Source organism: Etheostoma cragini, chromosome 1 (genome assembly GCF_013103735.1).
Source record: "Etheostoma cragini isolate CJK2018 chromosome 1, CSU_Ecrag_1.0, whole genome shotgun sequence".
Taxonomy (NCBI): Eukaryota; Metazoa; Chordata; class Actinopteri; order Perciformes; family Percidae; genus Etheostoma; species Etheostoma cragini.
This window is the reverse complement of record NC_048407.1, coordinates 17,264,353-17,287,164: the sequence shown is the minus strand read 5'-3', so window position 1 is coordinate 17,287,164 and position 22,812 is coordinate 17,264,353. Positions and strand designations below refer to the sequence as shown.

The following is a 22,812-nucleotide window of genomic DNA, read 5'->3' as shown; positions in this document are numbered from 1 at the left end:
CAGTACATATAAGTGCACTTAAATCTTCATTAACTGATTCTTTTGGCCCCAAAAAGCTGTAAAGACTATGCAGACAAAATTTCACCTTATGACAAACGTGTTCATAACCAGTTACCTATTAAAACATCCCGCAGATTCAGAGCAACATTGGCATGCATTTGAAGTCTGAGCACATTGCTTGTTAACTATTAAGGGGAATATCTGGCTCTTAATCATTTACTTACAATGTTTAGCAGCTAAAAAGCTTTAAATGCCCTGATTAATGTTGATTTTCTGCAGTAACCTGAGTTCAGTAATGAATTGGGTGTAGGATTAAGAGAAACCTAGTAAACACATCTATATTACTGCAAAGAAACTTGTTTTTTGTAATATTGACCATGGAAATTAGTTTTTTTTAGAGAAGATGTGTGCAACTTCAGACAGACAATGTGTAGCTGTGGCAGTAAATGAAAGATATTAAGATCCTCACTGTTTCCATCACTAAGAATCATGTATTATCTTGCTTTGCGGACCAATTGCAAAATCATTTCTGATATCATCTTTGTTTCTCAGGGTGACCCCGCAAGATGGAGAAACATCCCCCTCAGGTGCTCCCGGGTGTTCAGAGGAGCCTACCGGTGCTACCGGTGGCGCTGGTGCTATGGCAATTCCTGCCACTTCCACCCTCTCGTTGCCCATGAGCCAAGGAAAACCTTCCCTGCGCCGCATCAAAGGCCGCATTCACCGCAGCAAGAGCCTGGATAGCATGGATCTGCTCGACTCCAATGTAAGACTCCCGACTGGATCACATCAACTTAACACGTACACACATAGGAGGAGTGCAGGATACTAAGGTTGCAACTTAGAAGTTAAAGTATAAGACGTATTAATCTGCTGATTATGTTCTTCTGATTATTAATCCTCCAAATTTCAAAAGCTGTGACCAGCAAATATTTGGCATTTTGGCTTAAAAAATGACAAAAAATGATTTGTGAAAAATGTAATTGTAATTTTCTTTTCTAGTTTGTGTTGTGGCCCCTAATGAACCACAAGGATGTTGAAAGAACACAAGGTTTTATTTATTTATTATTATTTCATCTAAAATAATAACATATACTACCGTAAAGGGCGTTTGCTGGGAAAAATCCTTGCTAAAATTATTGTTATTTTAATTTTTGTTTAATTTTTGTAGCAACATTGTTTTATAGGCCTGCATTAAATATAAGCTGTGATTACATTTACTAAATTACAGTTACTGTGATTTCAAGGGAGAATAAATGTCACAGAAGTACAAACACATTTTTTTCTCCTAATGGTTTAATTTGGATTAAACATTTGCAAAGGCTACAGTACTAATACACACCTCACATGCATACTCACATACACTCAAAACCACACACACACACACACACACACACACACACACACACACACACACACACACACACACACACACACACATCGTGACCTTTGGTTATGCAATATTTCTTTGATTTTCAGATGAGCACAGTTTAACACATTCCATATGTCTCTCTCTATGACTGGTTTTATTCTCATGAAAAGTATTAATCTGATAAATGATTTGGTAAGCTGCTTGGGCCTAAAAACCTTTAATAACTCTGGGATTGTCCATTGAGCTGAGAACTGCCTTTGGCCCACTCTCAACTCATGCATACTTGTGCGTGTGTGCAAGCCTTGTGTGCGTACCTCTGCGTGCATTTGTGCGTGTGTTTATGAGTGATGTGGCTTTTGGGAAAGCAACCAATGGTTTATGGTGTAAAAGCATGCCAACCTGCCACTAATGCATGCTTGGTAAGGCTGTTTTTTGGTGGCATGGGACCACAGTGGACACACATATACACATAAATCTCTCTCCTGCACTGCACTACTCAGTACTACTTTCTTTATGTCTTGACCCTTTGTAGATGTCTCCTTTAATAAATGTTCACAGTGTGATGTTTCCTCATCTGCCCTCATCCTTCCTCTCCATGTTGGCAGTCTGCACTGTGTGTGTGTGTGTGTGTGTGTGTGTGTGTGTGTGTGTGTGTGTGTGTGTGGGGGGGATGTAAGTGTGTGTGGCTCATTGGGTGTTCAGAATGTTAGCTTGCTTTAATTGAGAGCAGCCTGGTGTAAGGAGTCATTATTCTTCCCCTCTTTGTCAGGGCAGGAGTGGGACTCGTTATGATTACAGTTCACACAAGTTAACCCCTTGTTGATATGAAGGAGTGTTGAAGTTGGAAAGAAGAAGTCGCAGGGTAGGGTTGACAGTCAAGGATGACACTGCACAACATTGCATACCTGAATGATGCAACACATTCATACATACACACATACACATCAATTTGATTGACTACTGGCATGAAGTTTCCTGTCAGTTTCAACTGAGGCAGAGGCGAAAATACCTCAACAACACTCAACAACCTTGAGTGGTCTGCTCCATAATCCTTGGCAGTGAGCCGTCTGGCTTAAATCAGTTTTATTTTCTTACCTTTGCAGACGTGATTGAAGAGGCGGACGGTGAATGAAAGTGAGATGAACTTTGGTGTTACAGTATGTCATCCAGAGAAAAGACAAACTTGTAGCAGCTATAGTGCGCTTTGGGTTGAGTGGGAGAAGCATTTTCCAACTACAGAATAGCAAGGGCTAAAAATACGACGATGCTGAATTATTATAGGAAAATATACTTCAATATTGTGATTTCAGTTAAGTTAAATTTCAAGCCTGTAGTTGTTGTCTACATACTGAAATATCAATCAGCTTTCCTCTATAAGTGGTGGGGTCCTACATAAACACTCTGTTAGAACAGTTTTGGATGATTCAAAACATAATGATAGTGGTCGGGTTGTTGGCTTATGTTACCAGCACCGTCAAGCCAATCTGAATCTGATCAAACCCCACCCACCTTGTTACGAACCTGTTGATTATGTAAGTTATTAATAAAATCACAGCTGTTGCATTCCTACATTAACCTGACGCCTGATGTTTTGTTAACACAGAACCATCTGAGAAGCCATCACTGGAAACTGTTTGGAAAAGAGCAGGCATTTCAAAAAAATACCTGGCACGGGATTGGATAAACCATCTGTCTATCACCTCCACCATTGTCGTTTTAAAAAGGCCGTCACACACACATTATAATGCATAAGACAAGACAATAGCATTCACTCACTACTATTGGCCAAGCGTCCGTGCTCACGCAAGGTAATGTAACCCTATTTGTTCAGGTCCTATCCCCTGAACAATTGGCTATCCTAACCTAAACCACTCAACCACCCCAACCAATAGAGCTGCTTTGTAGAGCAGGCCTTTCCTAGAAGTTACGGGGGTTCCATAATAATGCGTCAAACACACCTAAATCTTGCCTGTGGATGCAGTAGCTTCTCGTCGGACGCTGATTGGTTAGGTCCGCTGTTGTTCGGACACATTACTTGAAGCCTGACAAGATGGATTTTTGTGTGACATGTGATCCTGTCACTTCAGTGATGTTGTGATATCATGATAATCCAGCTTCCATGCAAGGTAACTATTACATAGCAATTTTAATATAGTCAAGTCAGTTTATTTATAGAGCTCATTTAAAACCAACCTAGTGCTGTACAAAGTAGGATATATTATGTTATAAAAACAAAGGAAGTCAATATAAATATGGACAAAATGAACATCAAACAAACAACACAGTGCTATACAAATGTCCCTAAACTAAATCATACGCCAATGGGAGCATGTACAAAGAGGATAAAATATAGGTACACATTTTACAGCTTCTTTAGCGGTTACTTGCTTGTGTATAAGCCTTACGTTTCCTAATCTGTGAATACATAACAGATACTGAAATGAATACAGCAGAAAATATTTCAGGCATCACTGTAGACAAGCCAGAGTTGTGGCAGTGAGAGTTGCCATAGTGATGCTTCAAGAGAACCTGCTAATTCCTTTAGAAGTAAAACGTCCTTCTTTCAGTCTCCTCACTCTTTCTCTCCCAACTAAAACATTATATACTAACTACAAATCTTAGTGCATATACAACATGTTGTATGGTATACATGTTTCAGTTAAGGTCAAAGTTTGCATGTGACTCTCAAGCATGTCTTTACTTTTTCATCAAGAATATCGAAGATGCAGATTAAAATAAAGGCCTCAGTATCCATTTCGTCTTACTGAGCTCTGGCTCCATGCAACAGTATTGGATGCTCCTAGCTTGTTACACAAATATTTTAGCTTCTCTTCCCTTAAACTGCTGTGGACCCTCACAATATATGCATGAGTATAAGTCTGGATTATGAATAATAGATGGAAGAAATTATCTACTTTATAATGCAGTGTTTTCTTTCTTTCACTTGAAGCTATGTTTGTGTGATGTACAATAACAACACTTTGAAGGGTGTGGAGAAGAGTATCTGAAATCTGTGGTTAAACTGGGTCTACTCACCAGGGATTTTAGATTTTATTATTTATTCAATACAGACCGATGGCTTCTCTATTTCTCTTCTAATGCAAAGTAGTTGCCAATGTGTACTTTATCTTGGAGGATTGATTCCTCACATCAATGGCCTTGGGTAGATGTATGCATGTGTGTTGCTGTAAAATGTGACCTGAGTCCTTGAGCTATAAGTACTCACTGTTTTGGTTAGATCGATGAGGCAAAGCTTTGGCTTGATTCCCAATAGATCATGCAGCACTGTGGCTTTAATTTTCCATTGTTCCACATTTTTCAAGGTTTCAAATGAAGGTTAGGATTAGTTGATGACAGTGTTTCATAAAAAATGGCCTCATTTTCAGTTTAATCACCATGTATTTTGGCGGCTTTGAAGGGTGTCATAGACCTGGTCACATGAAATTTCTTAACTTGGAATTGTGGACCATTAAAGGTGAATACTGTAAAATGTATTGGTGATAATTCTATTCATTAAATAAAGAGTTCACAGGATAAAAAGCAAGCATAGGAACTTTCTTGAGGATTAAACAAAGGAGCGATAAATCTAAGCGTAGTGGCAAGCAGTCAGCACCAAAAAGGCCTTGGGCATTTTGGAGCAAATTAATGGGGCTAAACTGCAGTTATTTTATCAGAAAGACATGAATAAACATAACGTGGATAAAACTGTAATGTATGAACCCATTCGTGAACAGTTATATTTTTATCGGCAATTGTGTTAACAAGGAAAACTACAACTCCCATAATGCCACGTCACAATGTCATCAAAAGTCTGTGCTTACATCCATTGATTTGATTGAGAGACCCCTAGCAGCAGAAAATTACATATTGAACGTTGAAGGAAATCTTGTAAAATACCAAATGTGGAAAATTGGTTTCAGAAAAACAGCAGCTAATGTAATTATTAAATTGAGTTGCATTTACTGCAGCTTCTGTTAATTGTGTTGAGGCAGACTTCTCAGGTGTCTGCTGGGCTGATGGGTGCCATCAAACACTCAAACACTGACTGACAGAGAGAGTAAAAAAAAAGAAGTGTTGCAAAAAGAAGTGATGAATGTGAGGGAGGAGTGGAGGTTATGACATGGATGGCCGTATGAGAGATGAGAGAACGGTTTGACAGCAGGGTGCAGGATGTTCCGATTAGATGAATATATTTTCCATGGATAGACAGGAGGCTCCACACTTCATAACTCATTCTCTTCACCCCTTGTTCTCAAGGCACAAGAGGGCAAAATTGCATTCCACATATAAGTTGTTTATCTACCTGAGTTAAAACAGGCCACTGTGTCTGTCTGTGTGCGTGTGTGTGTGCACGTGTGTGTGTGTGTGTGTGTGTGGGACTGGATGTTGTATTACAGCAGCAACAGTGGTTATTTCTAAATTAATTATTAAATCCACAGTAGAGTTAAGCTTCTGGCATTGTCATACTTATCCTTCGTGTGGGAAAGCTAAAAACTGCTAAATTTGTCCACAACTTCTTTGAAGGAATAACAAGACTTATAAAAAAGTAAATCTTGAAATTGAACTGATACCATAAATGCTAGATAAAGAAGTTAGTTTCCCTATTTAAATCAATTTAAGTCAAAGTACTTCATTAGATGAGATATATGATGCAATAAAGAGAAGGCTGTACATAAAGTCAGCAAGCAATATCTTAGACCACAGCTCGGCTTTGTCTTTGTCTGCCTCTAGGGGCAGCACCAATGCTATGTTATTATTATTAACGTTGAACGGGATATACAAATCAATAGACAGGGATGTTGTATGTGAGATGTTTGTATGTTTTTAGTATTGATTTAATAATCATGTCAGGTACAATGTTTAAAAGAATTTTAAAAAATGTAAGAAAAAGAGCAAACTGTCAGCAAGAATGATGTGTGTGATGGTGAGTGTGTGTGATGGTATTGCGGGTTACATACTATCTGCATGTATACTGTCTATTAGGTTAAAATGGAGTAATTTGATTTCCTCAGCATGATAAATCATTAGAATATGGTATATTGCACATAAATATTGTTAGTACGTTGGGATGTGCATTTACATAATATGTATGTGTGACACAATATTGAAATGAAAAGCAAAAATATAAAGAAAGAAAAAGATAAAACTGAATAGAGAAATCCTGCGGCTACCACCTACACTAATAACAGAGATATGGGAAATTTGTTTCTGTGTATAATGTAGTTTTCACAGTGTTTGTTACTTTCCGTTACAGTTTTGTTGCAAAACAAAATGCTGTCATTTTATCCACTACTACAACTATTGATGTTTCCGTTACTACTACTGCTGCTAATGTTGGAATATAACTAAGTGTGTTTACTCTGTGCTTCAGTTCAGTTTTGAAGTCAATGAATTCAAAAGATAATTTATACAAGTCAAATAAATAGCAGTTTGTCATAGTACCATTTAGTTTTGTATGAAACCGCTCAGTGGTACTACAGCTCTCGTCTTGCACAATATATCTTGCCATTGACTACCATACATAGAAGGGGGGGTAATTTGACTCTCTATGAAAAAAAATGATTGTAATTGTAAAAGACATTCTGACAGTGTGCCAACTTTGTGCACAACCAAATGCTAATATTGCAAATTTGCCAGTACTATGTAAGCCGTATAATTGAGGTTCATAAGTCACATTATGTGTGTGTGTGTGTGTGTGTGTGTGTGTGTGTGTGTGTGTGTGTGTGTGTGTATGTATGTATGTGTGTGTGTGTGTATGCGTGTGTGTTCGTGTGTGTGTGTGTGTGTGTGTGTGTGTGTGCGTGTGTGTGTGTATTGCTGGACTGGATGTGGTATTACAGCATCAACGGTGGTTATTTCTGAATTAATTATTAAATCCACAGTAGAGTTAAGCTTCTAGCATCCTCATACTTATCATCCGTGTGTGATAGACCTTGTTGCCATAGTGATGTGGGCACAGTGAGTAAAGGAGGGAGGAATAGACAGTATCTTAAACAGGTCAAACATGTTCATGTACTAATTATTATACCTCTCAAGTTCCTTCTTTAATTCAAAAACATGAGTCCAAGTCTGCCAAACGCGTTTTATTTTAATGTTTGTGGTGTCAAATATATGCGACACGGAGCAGGTTTATCCTTTCAATATGTGAGAAAGTGGTACAAATTTTTTGTGTTAGTGGGTCAAATTTGACCTGTGATTTAATTATCCCAAAATACTCATTAAGCTATGATTATCATCCAATATTGTTTTTCACCTCATAGCTAACTTATTATGTATTAATAAGCATTTAAACCCTGTCATTTTTTTGGGACCCTAGACCTTTCATCTTAAAGCCATAGTGCTTAGTTTGTGTTCTCATGAGGAATTCTAAGTAATGACAACAAAACTGTTGGCGCGTCCACACGATACAAGCCTTCCGTGATTGCGCAGCAGCCGCTCCCCTCACCTACACAGTTGCTAGCAGCCAAGGAGGACACGGAGGATTACAAAAATATGATGGATTCTTTAGAAGAGGTACTTATCTTTCCGTGCGCAAAAGTCCCCAGATGACACAACTTTCTGGACATAACCATACTGAGAGTTGTGTGGAGCTAATAGTCTTAGTTTGCTAAGCTAAGTTTCAAAATTGACTCGTATTGATTAAATTAAATGACACAGATGCTCAAAAAGAGGAACAAAAATGTAATGGTCGTCAATCCCTTATCACACCCAAGGGAGAGCACCAACTGAGAACATCCACCCAACATGGAAGGGTGTTTGCTGGATGAACATGGGCAACACACACTTGGATGCGTACTTGGGGCTGTTGCTTCTTGCTGGGGTGTACAGATCCTGTAATGAGGCTACAGCGTAAGGGATGCTGTGTCAGGCCAGTGTATATTTCATGCTACCATGTCACTTTGGAGCTTCATGAGTTATTCTCTGTTTCAAGAGTTATCTGCTTTCCCAATCACTGACAAGAGCGTCTGGCCATGTGAATGACAGCTTGCTCCTAATAGGGATGTTTGGGAGGATCTGTACACCCCAGCAAGATGCAACAGCTCCATGTAAGCATCCAGGCGTGTTTTGCCGATCTCCATCTCGCAAACACCCTTCTCCCTTCCATGTTTATTGTCTCGAGCAGGATCTTCTCAACAGATGGCAGTAGGAACAGCTCAAACACTTTCTTGACTTATTTTTTGTAAAACAAACGCTAGTCAAATCTCTGAAAAAAGTATTAGCACACTATTTCTGATTTTTCTGCACATTTTGATGTATTTTTTGTGCACGTCTTGGTAATGCTTGTGCTGATCCATGCTGTTGTAACATTCGGCACACTGAAGGAATACAAAAAGCCAAATTTACAGTTGTATAGGAATAGTAATGTAAAGTAAAGGCCATGGTTTACATTCCTGTTTACACTCTACTTTATACTTTGCAGTTACTTTTAAAGCTTATTGTGATTGATCCTTTATTCATGTTCATGCCTGCCATTGGCGACAGATGATGAAGCCACTCATTAATTGCAATCACCATTAACCAGCAGACAATATATAAGCTGTAGCTTTCAGGTTCCCTATGGGTTTGGTTTTGATCACAGTGATCATGCATAATGACATGCTCTCTGCCCCTCATGTCAGCTCATCCCGTGGCATTATGCATCTGTAATGTCAGGCAGGAAGGGCAGGCAGGATCAATGTTGGTTCTATAGATAGATTAATCAATGATCTATGACATCCACAGCAGCAGCAGCCTGTAAGTGAGAAAGCCTTTTTTATTTCACATAGGATCATATGGAACAGTTCACATAAATTAAATCAAATTAATCAATCACTCTTGGTTTGTAGGGTGTGTATGTGCATGCTGTGTGTGTGTTTAATTAAGAGATATTGAATGAAGGGATGCATGGCTGCATACGTTCCAGGAAGTGTGTCTTCATATTGGTATGTCCAGCGGTCGGCTGTCCTCCGTGTGATATTGATTGGTCATGTTAGGGAGTCTGTGGGTCAGCAATTCTCAAACAGGGACATATAAGAGCAGGATGGAGGAGGGCAGAGAGGAGGCATGGAGGAATTACTGGAGGGTATATACTGTGGCCCTGTGTTGCTTTCCTGTAACATACAGTATTCTCCTGATCAGCTCACTATTCAAGGCGTGTGTGGCAGGCAAGCTTTGGTTCAATCATAGCAGCGTGTAATTCTCTTATTAGACATATAGTAGACATGTTTAGCCTCGGTTGACTGACAGTTAGGGCTAGGCGAAAATCAAATATCATGATATTCTTGGCAAAATACCTCAATGTCGATATTGCGACAATATTTTTATGATTGACTATTGGTGCTTTAACAAAATGTTACACAATGAGATTTTTGATAAATGTTCTCCAGAAATAATTTAATGACTTAGTGGGTAAAGGTGAATGATAGAACAGTCTGACAAGTTCAGAAAATTACATCACTTTACTGTAATGTAGCCTGTAAAAAGAGGTATAGACAACACTTATCCCAAATCTAAGACAACATCTAGTCTCATATCGCGATATCGATACATCAAAATATTGTCCAGCCCTACTGACAGTGTTTCCTCAGTATTCAGTGACTTTCAGTAGTACTTGTGGGTTGATGTAATTTTAGCTTTGCTTTCACATCCATTTCTATTTTGGTCCCAGCTCAATTTCTAGAAAAAGTCTCAGTGGTGAAATGTTTTGCTCTGAATAATTTATCACACTTAAAAGCAATTACACCACCTTGTAGTGTGGAGTGTTTTTTTTGTGTGTGGTTTGTGCACTGTGACGGAAACCCTGTTGTGTCAGTTGTGAACATTACAGTCGTTGGCTCATGCTTAAAATGTGTCAGATTTATGAAAGAGAAGACTGAACCAATGTATGACTTCAGCTTTTATCTTGTGCCACGTGGCGGCAGCAGCAGCCTTGTTTAACAAGATGGCATGGATTCTCAGCAGCTCAGAATTTAGGCCCTCCCTGTTTCCATGGCAACACAGTTTCTTTACCCTGGGTGTGGGAGGTTAGGGTGATAATACACATAGGTTACAGTGATGTGAATGGACAGATTCATGTTAAAGGGGGAACAGAGAAAAAGCAAGTTGTAGTGTGTGGTATTGTTACGTTTTTATTTTAGGTCTAGAAGAGGGCTCATTTTCTGCTCTGCCGTTGACACTTATATAACATGTATAACTACGTTTTTTCACGAGCAGGACTGGCTATTAAAACAAAGAACAGAGAAGCTCTGATTACAACACACACAGAGGGAGTATGACTTCATTCTCTGCTCAGGACAATATTACTCTACTATATCTTACATAGCGAATACTTGTTTGCTGTTGTATAATGTTCTGAAAGTACAGTCCCTTTAACATTAACCATCTGTTTTAAGCTACCATATTATATAATATGTTACTATTAAGCTATATTTTGTTGATTTAATTCAACACACTCAAAACATTTAGGAAGAAAAACAGTCTGTAGTGCTCAGACGTTCAAATCAAATGATGAAGGTGCTCTTTGGACAGGGAACAAATACTACAAAGAGAATAAAGGTCCAAGGCCCTCTTCTTGCAAACCAATTAAAAAGTCTTTATTTAGATGGATTTTTCATATCAAAGTCTTACACTAAAAATAGAACTGGGCAGCAACCCACTCGTATCAGCTCAAAGCAGCCTCCTTTAGGGTGTAGCACTAAAGAAGACACTGTAGACATCATGACACTCCAGACATTATTGTTGAATGTGAAAGATAATGCGGTATGTCTCACTGTTAAAGGTAAGTCCCATACTATATATACACCATTGTATATGCAATTTAAATAGGCAGAGAGAAGGGGGTGTAAAACAAAGCAGTTTACACACTGTAAGCATTAAGTTTATTTAAAAGCAACATTTCAACCATTTAATTCAGAATATGTAAAAAAAAAAGGCATCTTTGTTCTTAAGCTATAGGCTGCAATTAACAATTAATGAAGGAGTTGAACCACAAACAACCGAGACACTACCTTCATTAATTCATACATATACAGTATATAAATACAAATGATAAAAGCAATTCATCTCAAGGTTCACGGAATACAACAAAGTTTTTTTCAGATCTTTCTACCCTTATTCAAAAGTCTCTTGGTGATAAATGTGACTTAATTTGTATTGGCCATCAAATTAGTCAATCAAAATGCATTTGTCAAGTCAGTATCTCCAATATTAGATGATTTCTTATTATAGAAGCTCATCACTTCTTGCCATCTAATGAAGCATAGTGACAATATTTACATGAAAAGTTATTGTCTTCAGCAGCTCATGATCCCAGATTCCACTTTAGTGAGAGATTTAAGATAGCACAAAGTGTTTGTTATGATGAATGAAGCTGCTGTTTGACATGGCCATATGTTTCCTATGGGAAAGAAGATATAAATGAAATCTCTTCTGCCACTGACTGATTTTTACCTTTAAACACATGAATTGGCTACATGTCCCAAAGCTCATAACAGAGAATCACAAAACTGAGGGAAAGTCCAAATAAACAAACAAACTGTTTACTATTCAAACCAAAAAAAAAACGTTTGTATGGAAAGAGGGAATAACAACAAAAGTAATATTAAAAAAAATAATTTAAAAAAGCATTTACAGAAAGACAACCTATTTGCACATACTTAAAATACTTATAAATGACATAGATTAGTTATTTTTATAGTACGTTACTACTGAGCTGAAAGTATGTTGAGAGAATCTTTATTTCTGTCTATGGCAGATTATATTTTTTGTAATATGACCAATTTTAAACATAATATATGCTCCTACAGTATTTGATGTCTTTTTCATTTCCCTGGTAGTTGACCAGTTACCTCTGTCCCTGTATATTTTATTGCCTATATGTTGCCCTCTTTGAACAATCTCAATCTCCTCAGTGCAGTAAGTGTACAGAAAGATCTTTCTCTCTCTCTCTAACCTTTCACTCCTTGCAAGGACCTCCAGGGGCTCTCATTTCAGGTTTGACTTTTATTTTCCCTCTCAACTAAATTGACCAACAGAAATGTGAAACTTTGTAAAGTGAGACGGCCCCGGGGAAGTCGTCTTGCCAACCTGCAGTTTGGCTTTGTGGCGTCTGTCTACAGAGAGGAGTAAAGCAAATGATGAAAGAAAAAAATAGGTAAAATGAATTGGGTTAATCAGAGCCGACGGGTGCATTGACATGTGTGTGTGTGTGTGTGTGTGTGTGTGTGTGGTGTGTGTGTGTGTGTGTGTGTGTGTGTGTGCGCGTGCTTCTGTCTGCCAAAACATGTGTGCGGGTCTGTGTCTCTTTGTGTGTACGTGCAATGGATTTGTGAGAAGCCAGGGGCAGTGTTGTGCACCATTAGGATCCAGGTTGCTATTTTAGGATTCTACCTGCTGAGGGATATACTCTGCTCAAAGTTTTGATGGCCCCTCCGCCCAAATCCATTAAGCAGGGCAGGGATAGCCTGTGCTGCTGCTGAGTAACTAGGATGGGACCTAGTTTCAAGAAACTGGCGTTAAGATATTTTATATGTTTAGGACATCAATAGCTGTATATTTTTGTTCATAGGAATGATTGCAGTTCTTGATTCATATCTAAACTGTATTAGTGATCTCCAACAGGTCTGATTACAACACTGACATGCATTTGGTACAATTTTGTCCTAAATACCTCAACTGAGATGTCTGTATTGTAGTAGGGCAATAAAAAGAGTACAGAGAGTGAAGCTGCATCCTCTTGTGCCAATGCTTATAGTGAGATTACAGAACATTGACAATCCATCATTTTGTTTCTTATATCCTGGTCAAAGACTCTTTAAGGTTCCTAGACTTTAATTCAGCAACTGTTGCCTCACACAGCTTGTAAATGAAGATCTGAATGCAGAGCGGGCCCTCATGTGCGAAGGGGACCCACAAAGATGCTAGAATGAATAGCAAAGAGGGCCCATAGTGGATGCCTGGGTCCAGAATTTTGCTATGCCCTGTGTGTGTGTGTGTGTGTGTGTGTGTGTGTGTGTGTGCGTGCCTGCGTGTGTGCGGACAATGAGTCAGCATTCTTTGCGGATTGACTTTCAAAGCAAAGTGAACTCTGGGACCTTGGGGTGAAAGGTCTCTTTTTGTCTTTTTCTCTGTTACATTTACTTAAGTATTATGATAACACTTTAAGTCCCCTATTTAGCATTTGTAAGCAGCAAATAAACATTTTATCAATACTTTAAACAGATCTTTAACAGAGGGTCCGTGAACCCTTGGGGGGTCCTCAGTGTTACTACAGGGGGGCCCGCTAAATTATTGTAAATTTTTTGAAAGTTTAAATAAATGAAAATGTTTTCACAATCCAACTTATTATTAGTTACGATAAATCAGTTTATTTATGGGTGAAAAAAACAATATTGAAACTGGCCTATATGTCACTATAGCCATCCATAGATACAGCTAATAAGGATTCACTGTGCCACATGTAAAAATAACATTAAAACATGATTTATAAAATCATGCCAACAATTATTATTTTAATAGCCTATGCACTAAAAATGTATGTAAATAGGCAATAGGGCCGCCCTACACGTTACTGTGGGCCCAGTAAATACTATTTTTTTTTACAATATACTGAATGCAGTAGGGGGTCCCCTCTCAGTCTCTTTCAGTTAAGTTTCAGTTAACTGTCCTTTTTTACAGATAATTTTTTGGGCTTTGCCGCCTTTAAGTGAGAAAGGGGGGAGACAAGCAGGAAATCGTCACAGGTCAGATACAAACCCTGGACCTCTGCGCCGAGGCATAAACCTCTCAGTACATGTGCGCCTGCTCTACCACTGACCCAATAGAAGGGTTAAGTTTGAGTGTTATATTAAAGCTATAGTGCGTAGTTTCTGTCTTCACCATGAGGAATTCTAAGTAATAACAACAGCGTCGACGCATCCACACAATACTAGCCTTCCGTGATCGCGCACAGACCCCACCCCACCTCCACACAGATGCTAGTAGCCAAGGAGGACACAGAGGATTGAAAAAACATGATGGACTCTTCAGAAGAGGTAATTTATCTTCAGTATATATATATATATATATATATATATATATATATATATATATATATATATATATATATTGAAAGCAACACAAGAACTACAGTATTTACTCTTGCAGTACACTTGTGTGGCCGCTTTAAGTGCTTTTGCTACAAGGAAAAAGGATTAAAAGAGCACTGAAGCTCTTCCCCAGTCAACCTGTCGGGAAAACCGTTCAATGAGAGCTTTTATCCTGCAGAGGGCAGAGTTTCATCACTAACCATCTTAACGGCAGACCACTGACCTCCTCAGCTCTGGTCTCCATTTTACTGTAACTGTCTGAATGAGATAGTATACTTTTACTCGTTTGCATAAATGGATATAATCATATGTTACACACCTGTCTGTACACTCTTACACACATTTCATATCTCTAACATATGTTTGAAGTTATTGCCAAGCAGTCTGCTCAGATGTGGACAGAGAAAAAGAGAGTAGTTGGTAAAGAAGAGTCAGAGAGATAAATGCAGACTTTTGTTGACTGAGCTTCCATAACTTAAGAGTTAAGGTGAATCTCTTCCTCTTGATGGACATATGGTGAGTATCTGCAGTCTCTGAATAAGAATAATCATCTACAATAATTTCATATGTGGGTGTAATATGAATATTTCATTACAGTAAAACATGTGACAGATCTTCTTCAAATGCTTGTACTGTGGCCACCTCTGTGACTTCATGGGCAAAGCAGATTCCAGAAAATGTAATTAACTGAAATGGACATTCCAGAAAGGCCCACTGGGGATCTCACTGCCAAGCAAAGTGGCAGATCTGTGTAGCATCAGACAGAGATGGGCACAGATTCATCTGCACTTTACTGTGATTGTTAAATATTTGGCAATATAACAATTTTAACATATCTTATATACTGGCTGACGTGAATGAGTAGGAAAGTCAGTTTTAGCATTAAAACAAACAGCTGTGGTTAGTCGTTGTAAGAATGTTACTGTCGGAGCCAAACATCAGCATGACCCCTTGAAATGAAAATGTTAAGAGATGTTTGCCCTGGGAGCGGCCAAAGAAGACTGCGTGGACAACTAGTACAAAATGTTCTGCTGTTTTGTTCTTGTTGATGAAACGTACAAAGGGAGATGTGAACTCCCCAGCACGTCCACTCATATTTATGAGGCAGGGTCAAGTCTTAGCTGGAGATATTTCATTAAGAATAAAAAAGGGGGCAGAGAGGAGAGCTGTGGGGGATGACTGATCAGTCAGGTGATAGGGATTTTGTCATCCATGGGTCAGCACCTTTTCTTGGAGCCTGCCAGAAAACTTAAAGACTCAGACAAAAACAATGCTCTATTCCTTTCAGTTCTGTTTTATTCTATTCTCTACTATTGTATAGCAGCCTTTCTGTTGCTTCTTTTACACAAACTGAAAGTAGTCTGCCTGGTGCCATCCTTTTAATAATTATTCATTATCATCAAGCTGGTACTTCAATAGGGCTGCAAAGAATAAAGGTGGTGTTTCATGTTTTTTTTCCTAGCTTTTACCAAGTACCATTATCGAAGAGCCATGTTTATTGAGGCACCTTCAGACAATATGGCTTGTTTTCAGTGGAAGCTTCCTCAGAGCCTCTGTGACGTTGCCAGCAGATTAACTGTCCTCATATCCCTACATCCCTGGTTATTTCTCCTGCTTGTTTTCTTTTAATAAAGCTGGCTGGCCTCCTTAGTCCTGAAGCAGGCTGGCAGACAGACAAGGAGCCAAGCAGGTGGGAAGCAATAACAGGTAGAGATGGCGTGGTGGAGAAAAACTGGGCAGAGAGAGAGATGTGTTGAGTGGGTGCTGGAAAAGGTCAAAGGAGAGGTTGCAGCACTAACAGTCAGTTGGTGCAGTCACAGCAAACATGACAGCTCTGTGACATTGTCGCTTTTAATCGTCTCTTCTCTGTGTGAGGAGCTGCTTTCTTGTCAGTGAGACTGGCAAACAGACACACAATCGTGCAAGTGACACACAAACACACACACACACACACACACACAAACACACTGATTTTGACTTCCTCATTTCCAAATCCCAACACTTTTAAACCATGAAGAATTATTGCAGTTGAAAACTTTCCATGGGAATTAACGGGAGTAAACGGGAATTACTGGAAATAAAGTGGATGTTTATATTATTTTGATTGTTATAATACTGGTATTCTATGACAGGGAACTTAAATGTAGCAACATCTTGCAGCATAATGTTGGTTGGAACAACCTGATTTAAAGCGAGAGGTTTGTTTTCTTTCTTTTTTGGGGGGGTGGGGGTAATACGTAACCCATTGCTATTAACCTATATGTGTTAACTGTTTAACCCACTTGTTCTTCATAGGCTGGAAGCAATAGGCCGCGCTTGATGGTTAGCCTATCAAGCATATAACCATAACATAGAAAAATCAAAGGCAGCATGCTCGCTACCTTTATACTGTATAGCTGAAGGTCAATGGTTTTGGCTACTCTTTAGTCTAGTGCAGGGCTATTGCGGCCACGACCTTAATATATATGCCTGTCTGTTTAGTACACAACAACAAAATGTTTATATTCATATTTGCATAAGATTAAGTTTGCATGAAATACCCAATATTTCCAGTTAATTCTCTTAAATTTGCATTAATTCCTATAATTTCCCATTAATTCACATAATTTCCTTAAATTCCCATGCAAGTTTTCAGATTGGAATGTTTCCAAAATTCCCCATCTTACCTTGCCATGGCAAGTTTCCGGAAAGTTTCCTGTAATTTACTGGAAATTGTTGACCCCTTTGCAATCCTAATCTCATCATTGCCATGGGCTGATAACAGCCCTCTTAGATGCGGGCGTTTAAATTCAAGTGTGCAACCTTGAATGTTGTTGCTCATGTGATTCTCAAGGGAGGCAGCTGGATGGACTGGTGACACCCCTACTGCCCCACCAAGCTTCCCCTCTCTGTGACAGCAGCTCAGTCATCATAGCAACTGATAGTTTATCCCTAATGGTAACCAATAAATAAAGCAGCACCCAATGGAGAGAATTGATTTCCAGAAGCATGGAGGAGTGGTAGAGATTAATGCTTTGAGTCCGACCCCGCTGCAGTGCAGTATATCACTCTTTCTGAAATGTTTTGCCCTTCATCTTTTTTTCCAGCCCATCACTCTGCCTCTGACTGTAACGTCTAGAACAGAGTGCTCCCCCTTTTCTTTTTTTGAGCTTATGTTTGCCAAATCTCTTTCTTTTTCCCTTTGATCTTTTCTTGGTTTATCTTCTCATTTTATCCGTCCACGTGCTTTGCTCACCTGGCCTGTGGTAGCTTTATTTTTCTTTCTCTCTCTGTCTGTCTTTCTCATACACAACTGTTAGTTGTTCAAGGGAAATTGACCAGACATTAACAGACCAGCCTCGGCTTTCCTGAAATCTGTAATTTGGCTTGATTTTAGTTTGAGTCTACAGATCAGAGAAGAGCGTCCATATTCAGGTTATGCATCTAGAAATGTAGTAATAGTACTGTTACCACAATTGGAAAAATTATTAATCACAAAAAAGGACATTCATTAACACTATTTACCTAAGAAGTACTGTGCATGCAGCTGATTGTGTATGACATGTTTAAAAGATCCCATCATATCCTGTAATCCAGCCCTCTGATTCACTTACATAGTTAATCCAACTACAAAGCTACATATGGATAGGCTTGCTCCAGATTTGCATATTGTATGGCAGATGTTCTTCCCCGCCGTGTGTGTGTGTGTGTGTGTGAATGTATGTGTGTGTGTCTGTGCGTGCGTGCATGTGTGCGTGCTTGTGTGTGTGTCTGCATGGGCCTGTGTGCATGCATATGTGCTGGTCAACTCTGCAGTGGGCATCCAGGTGCTTTAAGCACCAGGAGCCATAACAGACCTGAGTTTATTAATGTTGTTCATTTCCTCTCGTCTGTTCGCCTCTGGCTGCCTGGCTGCTTGGCTCTCCAGTCCAACATTCCACACACTCCACTGGAATTAAGGGAGAGGCCTGTGGCAAGGCAGGGAAAGAGCTCAGGAATGTCTCTATTATCACAGGGAGGAAGGGGACAGGAGGTCAGGCCAGAGGACCTCTGCAATGTTAGGTTGACTTTAGTCAAGACTGCTGGAGTTCCCATCAAAGCCTTGATCACTACTCACAGCTCTGTCCATAGGATCATAGTAACACAGAGGTGCATGCTCCTGGCCCAATCAGAACACATAGGAATCTAATTTTAGAGCTGCCGCTTTTTAAATCAATATCTCCAGTCCGATCAGTGGCAGTGTCATGTAGATTATCTCACGGCCCTTACAGATGTCACACCAGGTTGGTCCTGCTCTCAGTCCACAGCGGGAGCTGCTAAGGATCACCCCACATTCACTCACTTTCATACTGCTCGTGCATGCGGAGGGACACACACACGGGCAAAAGAATCCCTCTGGGTCAAATGTAGCTGGAATCAGACCGTGACGCATGTGTGGTGAGTGAACAAGCGCGACGGTTTGATAATGTATGACGAGCACACAGCTAATCAAAAGCATTTATTCGAAGGTTGTTGTTTAGCAGAGTGGTTTTATGTTGCCGGCTTGATATATTACAGTACTTGATATCAATATGTTTATTTCATGCTGGCCATGTCTAAATGTTTGGTCTTCTGGAGAAAGCTGAAAGTAGAGGTTCTTTAGAGGGAGATGTCTATTGCAACACTGAAGAATATTTTGTTCCTTTTTATACTTCACTGAACAAATGTTACAAAAGGGCAACTGTCAGTGTTCTGCCTCTCTAAAGTTTGAATTTAAATTACTTCTGAGTGTTGATCTTAAGGTAGGATTTTGTGTGCTGACTGATTTGCATCATTATACAGTCATCGTATCTGTGTTTTGAGCTTTAATGAGGGCAGTAAATTAGGTAAGGAGAAAGCGTAGAGCTTATTAACACTAATGAATCCAATGAAGACTCATTTCTCTACAGGAATTAAAAAGTATAAAAACTAAAATGTAATTGACAAAAAAATCCAATTAAATAAATTAAATTAAATGTTTTTCACTTAGCATACTATAAAGCATAACGTCTAGTTTTCTCACATGCAATCCAGTCCTATAAAGCTTCTATATATAATGCCTACAGTTCAGTGATTCAGTGTGAACTTCCAATGAAGGGATTTATGTGTAAAATCCATTTATTCTTGTCCATGCAGAATGTTGTCTCACCTATATATAAATACAAAGGGGATTATTTTCATCCGTTTGCTATTCCTGTTGTAAATTTGCGACAAGGCTTACTTTTTTAAGATACCTGAATATAATCATTTTCCTCAAAGTGGATTACCATACATTGTGTTAAATGTGGTTAAATTTATGACAAAATAAAAAAATGTAGATGAAGATTAATGTTTGAACTTACATAAAACTATTGCAATAGCTAGGTTAGGCTTCCATCTCTGAGTCTAGGGTTAACTGCTGCGATTCCGATACATTCTGGTATGAAATGCTGTCATTCTGCAGAGTCCTAGTGTGTCACACAGTCTGACCTTCCTGTGGGACTGCTGCTCTTGCACATTACACACTGACTAACAGCATGACAACAGAACTAATTACAGCCTTATAGCGGTGGTCTGCATAATGTTCCCTCAGATACCCTCTGTAATCAAAGATATGCATGTTCCATTAGCTGCATACAGAGGATGGACACCAACAAGTCCATATGTTCATTTAGCTAATATTTGTTTTTGTCTCAGAAAAAACAAAGAGCATAGCAGTCTAAAAATCCCTGTCAATATGTATTTTCATAATGCTTACATAAACAGTATTATTCACATCAATACTCTCAGTTAAAAGAAGAATATTAAACAAGTTAATTCTGTAAACGTTATATTCATCGGACAACAATATTTTGCAAACGTTTATTTTATAGATTCCTAGTAGCTACTTGCTAGCTACTGTGTGTACTGAGTTGATGTAAAACAGCTTCTCTCTATGGCTTTTAACATTGCCATGATACCTGTAATCATATGTGAATAAGCCAAGCTTTGTCAGCTTTGTCCTGTGTGGTTGACTTTGGCTCGGCTTAGCAGTGTATAAGACCTGTAATATACATGACAGCAGGACCTTACTGCACTGACTGCTTGGTATGCACATTAGTTAGAACAGTGTGTTTTACTGTGTGTTCCCTGGTGCTGGATCCCAGCAGTGTTGCTTCCATTTGCTGTTTGCCATACATGTCACATGGTAAGGCCAGTGGCCCTAGTTCAACTGAGGGGGCCCCAGGTGATACAAGAGCTGTAGGCAAACAGAGGCAGATAACATCTCTACACAAAGCTCTGTTCCGAGTCAGTGGTGCAGCAAAGTCAAATACAACATACCCACTCTGCATTTACAGTTTTGCTTTGCCACAATATTGTAATTTGATAGTAAGTATTGCCCTAACAAATCTAGTATTGGTCTGGCTATGATAGTTATAATCTTAAAGTATTTGTAAGTATAGCGTCCTATTTATTTGCATCGGCTTTATGAGAAACTTCTCCTTGCTTTCACCGAGTATTTTATCGTCCAAGTGTGGATCACAAGAGAGGGTAACTCAAACGCTCATATACTTTTAGCACTTTGAGATAGTGCTCTGTATTTCTTTCTATAAAAGTTAAAAGTTGAAAGATAAACAATTTGTATAATCATTTAGGGCTAAAATTATTAATTGATCAACATAAAATGCATATTCAACTATTGTGATTATCAATTAATTGTTTTACTCAAGTTTCAAGCCAAAATGCCGTTGTAAGGATATGCTGCTTTTTTGTCTTTTTTTCTGACTGTAAACTTAATTTCTTTGGGTCTTATACTATTGATCTCAACACAATATTCAAAGGAGGAAATTTAAAATGCTATAAACTAAAGGAATACTCAAGAAAATAATTGTCATGTTAATCAAAAATAATCTTAAATTGCAGCCCTAATATTTTTGTACACATATTTCTCAGTATACCCTTCCTTTTAAACACCCTTGACCATCACCATTATATCCTTGGATTTTATTGCCTCCTTGACATTTCCTCGTTCACCCTTGTGTTTCTACCAACTTTAAAATCAAACACACACCATTGCATCTCTCTGCCCGGCATGCAGGAAATGTCTGGATGTGCACATTTAGTGTCTCCTCACGTATGAGCTCACAGGAACAGTCTATATGCTGTAGAACAGGGCACTGTAAATCCCTGCCCACTGCCCAGCTCAGGCCCCAAAGTGCCCACACTGAGAGAGGTGGCTTAGACTGGCTTTTAGGTCCGCTCTCTTTCTGCTGAGTTCATCAGGCTGGTCCTTTGACCAGGGAGCCAGCCGACTGCCTTGTGGCCCTTTCTTTCTTTTCAGGCGACAAATGTGCTAAAACAGCACTCCATAATCACTTGGCATTAGGGGCCGTTGTGTTGGGCATTAGTGGTTAGAATTGACCAGGACGTTATAAAAATGAATCTGACAAGAGAACACCAAAGCTGATGAGTCTGGATCCTGGCACTGGACGGCTAGAGGATTAGTCAGCTAACACAGTGGCTGGGGCTTCTGCAGGGTCGGGTCCCATCGCATCTCATCACCACAAGGCTTGAAGCGGCCCCTGTGGCTGCCGTGTCTCCGTCCGCCTCTCCGAGTGGCTGGCTGGCTCTGGTTCCCATCTACCACCTCTTCGCCTTCCTCCGTTCTACCAAAAAAAAACAACATCACCTCCTCTTGTAGGGTTGAGGCTTCATGGGTGGAGCATATGATGTCATACTGTACACTCAGTCAGGACAGGGTGGGTTAAGGTGCAGTTGAAGGGCCTGACTTAGTTCTGAGAGGTGTTCACGCACTAAAGCTTGGTCAAATGTTTTTTTTGTAACACAGACAAAAATGATTTATTTTAGGTTATATTCCATACAAATTATTTAAAAGTTATTTAGTAATTACAAGTCAAACACATACATAAATCTACAAATCAAATTTTCATTACAAATCCAGCTGCATACACTGCTGTACAGTGTCTATCTACTGAAACTCACACCGACGCAAGGTTTGGTGAGGTGACTGAATACACAGTAAGCTGTTAAGTGCAGTTCCTTGTCCTTCAATCTACTGCATCATCTTCATCATTACAAAAACTATTGAATGTAGAGAGAGCACAAAGAGTGTTTTCACTGACTGACCCTTAACTTATTTAATGTCTGATATTGTCTGCCAATGCAAAGCAACTAACCACTGCTTTTGCTTCTGGAGTTAATGTAATGGATTTTGACAGAATTACTGCTGCTAGCTGCTTTTGTCTGATGAGCACTTCTCGGCTTGAACTGCTCAACCTGCCTGTGCCTGTTTCCCAGGAAGCTGCTGCTGCTTCCACTCCTTTTCCCAGTAATAGCCGCTTCATACTGTACTGTTGGAATTTAGCGGTAACAGGCAGTACCATGGGAAGAGTCACTGAG

General features: G+C 39.3%; 1 protein-coding gene across 14 annotated transcripts in view; it reads left to right on the top strand.

Moving 5' to 3' along the window:
- The window catches only part of tjp1a (tight junction protein 1a), a 99,734-nt gene that overhangs the window by 13,743 nt on the left and 63,179 nt on the right, over nucleotides 1–22,812 (top strand). For 13 of the 14 annotated variants that reach the window (XM_034882659.1, XM_034882568.1, XM_034882575.1 and 10 more), the window contains exon 2: nucleotides 553–766. In XM_034882659.1, coding sequence (XP_034738550.1) covers nucleotides 553–766 — 214 coding nt within the window. Of the gene's footprint in view, nucleotides 1–552; nucleotides 767–18,742; nucleotides 18,853–22,812 lie in introns of those variants that run through there. The other variant, XM_034882674.1, reaches the window with a different exon arrangement.